Here is a 5,785-nt window from a genome sequence, read left to right as displayed (position 1 = left end):
AGAACTGAGGAGCTCCACACCCAGGCTTAGAGTTCACTACCAAGACTGGAAAAAAAAACAACTACAACTGATAGAGTTGACTTTACAATTACGTTTAGGATATTCTGGCTCTAATTTTATCCCTACTTCAAAGCAGAGCATAGAGTGGTTTGACAGGAAATGACCCAATATTTAAGAATTCTTATTTTTAGGGGAATTGTCCTAGTAATACAGTGGAAGGATAATATATATTATCCAAAATTACAAAAATAAAACTTGATCCCGTGCCGGGGAGAGTGCCTCAAGCCTGTAATCCTAGTTACGCAAGAGGCTGAAATCTGAGGATTGCAGGTCAAAGCCAGACCAGGAACTAAAGTTCTAAATATTCTAATCTCCAATTAACCATCAAAAAAACAGTAATGGCCCTGTGGCTCAGGGATAGAGCAGTAGCTCTGAACTAAAGTGCTCAGAGACATCACCCAAGCCAGAGATCAAGTCCCAAAACCAACAACAACAACAATTTATCCTCATCTTTGTCTCTTTTCTTAGAAATACATATGTGTAAAACAGAAGGACATGGAGGGAGAAAATGTGAGTTTCCCCAGCACATTTATCCTGTTGGGCTTCTCAGAATATCCATGGCTGCAGATCCCACTCTTTGCAGTGGTCCTGGTCTCCCACACCCTCACCATCATGGGCAACAGCTCCATCATCCTTCTCTCCATGATGGAGCCCAGACTCCAGACACCCATGTACTTCTTCCTGGACAACCTCTCTCTGCTGGACCTCTGCATCACCTGCACCACTGTGCCACAGTTGCTGGCCAACCTCTGGGGCCCAGAGAAGACCATTTCCTCCTGGGGATGCATCACACAGCTCTATATTTTCACCTGGGCAAGCTGCACTGAATGTGTCCTGTTGGCAGTGATGGCCTTGGATCGCTATGTGGCCATCTGCCATCCTCTCAGGTACAGTCTCATCATGCATCCCTGGGCATGTGTGTGCATGGCAGCTGTATGCTGGTCCACTGGCCTGGCCAATTCCCTGCTTCAGGTCACATTCTCCATCCAGCTTCCCCTCTGTAGGCATCACACCCTGGAACACTTCTTCTGTGAGGTGCCTGCTCTGAATAAACTGGCCTGTGGTGACACTAGTACAAATGAGCTTTCCTTGACATTGGGAGCTATCCTTTTTGGAATGATAGCTCCGCTGATGGTGGTTGTCTCCTACACCCTCATTGCTAGGGCTGTGCTGAAGTTACCTTCAGCTGAGGGAAGACATAAGGCACTCAGCACCTGCAGCTCCCACTTGGTGGTTGTCACCATGTTTTTTGGGCCAGGTATGTACTTGTACCTCCAGCCTACTGCCAGCAGCACTCAAGCCAACTTCACATCATTATTCTACTGTGTTATCACTCCACTGCTCAACCCCCTCATCTACACGATCAGAAACAAGGAAGTAAAGACAGCCTGGAAGAGGATCCTACCACTCCATGGTGGAAGGAAGGCTTCCCAAGCCAGATGATCTGCCTGTCTACTCAAACAACTATACATAGCAACAACCTTGTGCATGCTTCATTTCATGCTGGTAGGTCTGCTTCTCCAAACAAGTGTCCAATAGCATCTAGGTTATCTATCCTTATGACTGGAGAAATAGTTCTTGTAGATTATCCAATCTTCTGAGAGCTCCAATAGAGCCATGTGCTTCCACAGGAACTCTTCTCAGATGTCTGCCTCTCCAGAGATACAACTGAAATATGGTAGGCTCTATCTCTTATCATCAGGACAGAATTTAAGCATTATTACGGTCTTAGTAAATAATATTAAATATTTCTGTTTAAGTACTCTCTTGAAGGTGTTTTCCGCCATGTTCTAATCGACCATATTGTAGGACTGGGGCTGAACTGAAATAATACATAACAAACCTGCAGCCAGATTCTCTTCATACCAATATGACCTCCTCTTCAGAGGACACTGTCCCAGTGAGTAGCACGTACTATACTTCAGCCCAGTAGAAGACCTGTGGTTGATGAAAACACAATCTTCTATTTCCCTAACAAAATTTACCATGATTCAGGCAATTGTGAGAGAACTAATGTGCTTTATGAAGATGTCCTTGTCCTTTATCCCTTCTGGCCATACAAGCACCATGTTTCGCCCTATAAATAAGGCTTTGTGAGCAACTTTGAAATGCCCTCCCTGCTAAACTGCTGAGGCCCAATAATCTTGCACATTTTTCTGATATGGTACAATGGGGAAAAATAAAGAATCAGTGACTGGAAAGGCAAACACTGCTCTGGAGGTAGGCATTGGAAACATTGACAAGTGTATCAAAGGAAGACAATGATTCCCATTTAAAAAAAATACTGGTACACAGTAGAGCCAGGAAATCTGATTGGAACAGTCAGAGTCAAACTGGAGAATGTGTGTTTCTGTGAACCTGTTCCACCAACCTAGCTGTCAAAGGCCCAGTATTGAGAGCCACTGCCCATGACCATATACTGATAACTACATATACCACAAGGACCCAGGGTAACAGCTTGTCCTCACCTAGACACCGTTTCCATCTGAGTACAGGGAAGAACACAAGGCATCTGGTTTCTAACCGGATCAGAAGCAGTGTGGTGCATGTATCTCTAGGAAACTTTATTCCTTCAAATCTTGACCAAAGCCATTCCTTTACCAGGGACCAGCCAGTAGCCACTGTTGAAACAATAAGGTTCTACTGCTCTGATTATGTTCGTTATTTTAGGCTACAGTTCACATATGAGCAAAAACATATAGTATTTGCCTTTCTAATTTTGATTTCTATTTCTATATTTTTATTATCTTTAAGTACTTAACCAAAGGCATTACCATTTTCCAAAGCAGTTTGTGAATGCAGTGCATGAAGGTAAATGTCATTCTTTCACTATCCACACCCATTCTCCCAACACACCCCTCCTCTTTCCTATCTCGATTGTAGGTTGCATATTGAATTTTTTACCATTGTACAAAGCAGTTTATGTGTACAATCCATCTTCGTCTATGTCATCACTTCCAAATCTTCACCCCCTGCAAGATACACATTTGTTGATATACATATATATATATATATATAATTTCTGTGATAAATACAATTCATTTTGCCTGCATTATCCCCTCTAACACTCTTCATTCTTCTTCCCCTCTACTCTGGTTCCCCTCTCCTCTCTTGCAAGTACCTATTTCCTAGCATGTATTTTATTTGGTATTGACTTAGACTTTTTGAAGAATTACAGCATTTGGGCTCTCCATAGAGTGTATTACTTCAGTTGATTAATTTTAACTTCTTGATTACCACCTAGTGTATTTATTTATAAATTTGTGGAACACTGTACCGACCACAAATGAAATAAACCATGCAACTTATGTTGCTGTGGGTCTGGCTTTTCACTTTGAATTATCTTGATCAAAATTATTTCTAGTACTTTTTCTCAGCCTCTGCCTGGGAAAAGATGGCCCCCTTCCTAATAAACCTTATCATTCTACTTCTGGCCTCCTGGTACCAGTGGTCCCTCTACAACCATTTGTTTGGTTCCTCTGATGTCAAACTCCAGTCAAGACTTCGTAGGTAAGCTCGCCGCCAGCTCTCCAGAAACCTTGTGCCAGCTTCATGCCCATCCACAGGACCAACAGAGTAAATTTCTCCTGACCCAGAGCTCCACTTCCATCCACAAGAGGACCTCCGATTGGCACTTCCACAAAAGTTGAGTCACCATTGCAATGAGCTGAGAGATTGGGAATGAATCAGGAAGGCCCCTAGACTACACAGAGAAAAGTCTTGGCGCCAAGTCCCGAGCTCTGTCAGGGGACCTGAATAAAAGCCACTGGGCTTAGAGGTCCAGGGACACAGGAATTGCAGAGACAACCTGCACTTCCTGCTAACTTCCCTCCACTCTGCTGAATAGAGACCAACAATGACACTTGTAGACAACTCTAGCTTAGCTCCACTGGTCACTCAGCAAGAGGAGGAAACAGTAAAACTTTTAAGAAAAACTGCTCAAATACCAGGTACTCAAGAGGCTGGGAGAGCCAGGCACCGTGGCTCACACCTATGATCAGAGATACTCAGGAGGCTGAGATCTGAAGATCAAGGTTGAAATCCAGCCAGCACAAAAGAGCCTGAGACTCTTATCTCCAGTTAACCTCTAGAAAATGGAAAGTGGGGCTTGGCTCAAGGGTAAGCAGTTGCCATGAGCTGAAGAGCTCAGGGACAAAGCCCAAGTCCAGGAATATGGTGGCAGCCTTAAATTGAATAGCTCAGGGACAGCCCAAAGTCACCCACCAAAAAAAAAAAAAAAGCTGAGAGAGTATTTGAGGACAAAATGAGAGACAGGATAAAAAGCAAGGAAGATTGGAAGGAAGGAATTAACGGGTAGGAGGGAGGAAGAAAGGAAAGAAGGAAGGGTAGGAGGGATCTGGAGCTTCAATAATGAAGTAAAAAAATTATACAAAAATATTTTGGAATAAGATTTAATTAATGATAATTAAATTTCTACTAGAGCAGTCCAAAGGCAGAAGACTATAAAATAAATTAGCAAGTTGGGACATGGTAAAAGAAATCACCAAGAAAATATATTGCAGAAAATAAAACAATGAACTGTAAATACCAGCAACTGACCACTGGCAGAACCCTGGGAGAACAAAGAGAAATGTATAAAGAGAAGACTGGCATATATTATAACCAAATTTCTGCTTCCATAGCTGGGCTATGTGACCAGTGCTGCTATAAATGTGGGATTTTTAATTGAGCTTGCACTTTTGCACTTTTGCTTGGCTGGGTTTATTTTTTTCTTTTTTCTTTATTTTTTTCCATTTCTTATCTTTTGGGGTTTTTTGTTATTGATGTTGTTGGGGAGGGGGCTTGAACTCTGAGCCTGGGCGCTGTCCCTGACCTCTTCAGTTCAAGGCTACCACTCGACACCTTGAGCCACAGCACCACTTCTGGTTTTCTGGGGGTTAAGAGTCTCACAGACTTTAGTGCCTGGGCTGGCTTTGAACTGCGATCCTCAGTTCTCAGCCTCTGAGTAATTAGGATTACAGGCATGAGCCACTGCACAAGGCCTTGGCTGGGTTTCTTCTAGCTGATGCTCTACCACAGAAACATATCTCCAGTTTAACTTTTTGATGGCTAATTGGAGATGGACTCTCCTAGATCTTAATAAGTGGGCTAGCTTTGAACTATTATACTCACATCTCATGCATATAAACTGATGAGCCTCAGTGTGCCCAAAAGAATAAATATAATTTTGACCAAGATAAATCAAATTCATAGCCACACACAGAGCAACATAGGTTCCATGGTTTCTTTTATTTATGGTACCTAGAATGTTCCACAAATCCATGAGAAAGTACATAATGAAGAGGCTAAGCTTTGAGGATTGGGGTTCAAATTCATCCTGTGGAGGAAAGTTCATGAGACCCCCTACTGCCAATTAACCAACAACAACAACATTGAAAATGGAGCTATAGCTGTAGCTCAAGTGGTGAAGTGATTTAAAAAAAAGTCTATGATGCCATCAGAAAGAATGACATCACCCCATGTATAAGAAAATGGAAAGACTTGGAAAAAGTCATATTCAGTGAACTAAGCCAGTCCCAAAGGAACATAAGATCCACAGTTTCCATCATTTGTAATGATTAGGACACACTAGAAATCTCCTAGCTGAGGATCACAATAGCTCAAAAGCTATGGACATATGGACATAAAAAATGAAATTAACAAATTGAACTTTAGGTTATGGAAGAAGAGGTTTAAATTTGTGATTGTTGTTCTTTTTTTTTGG

The 5,785-nt window shown here is 42.3% G+C and overlaps 1 protein-coding gene across 1 annotated transcript; it reads left to right on the top strand.

Annotated features, from left to right (window-relative positions):
- The first annotated feature begins 555 nt into the window (after window positions 1-555).
- On the top strand, window positions 556-1,503 carry LOC150057424 (olfactory receptor 2C1-like). The gene has a single exon (XM_090340004.1). It carries the CDS (start codon window positions 556-558, stop codon window positions 1,501-1,503), a length of 948 nt encoding a protein of 315 aa, XP_090196130.1.
- Window positions 1,504-5,785: the final 4,282 nt, after the last annotated feature.

The sequence above is a fragment of the Megascapheus bottae genome, chromosome 10 (assembly GCF_031878675.1).
Source record: "Megascapheus bottae isolate mThoBot1 chromosome 10, mThoBot2.hap1, whole genome shotgun sequence".
Taxonomy (NCBI): Eukaryota; Metazoa; Chordata; class Mammalia; order Rodentia; family Geomyidae; genus Megascapheus; species Megascapheus bottae.
Note: the sequence above shows the minus strand (reverse complement) of the source record. Positions and strands in the feature narration are given on the sequence as shown.

What these genes read in the sequence shown, in the direction of transcription:
- LOC150057424 (XM_090340004.1), top strand. Translation starts at nt 556, where the DNA reads ATGGAGGGAGAAAATGTGAGTTTCCCCAGCACATTTATCCTGTTGGGC.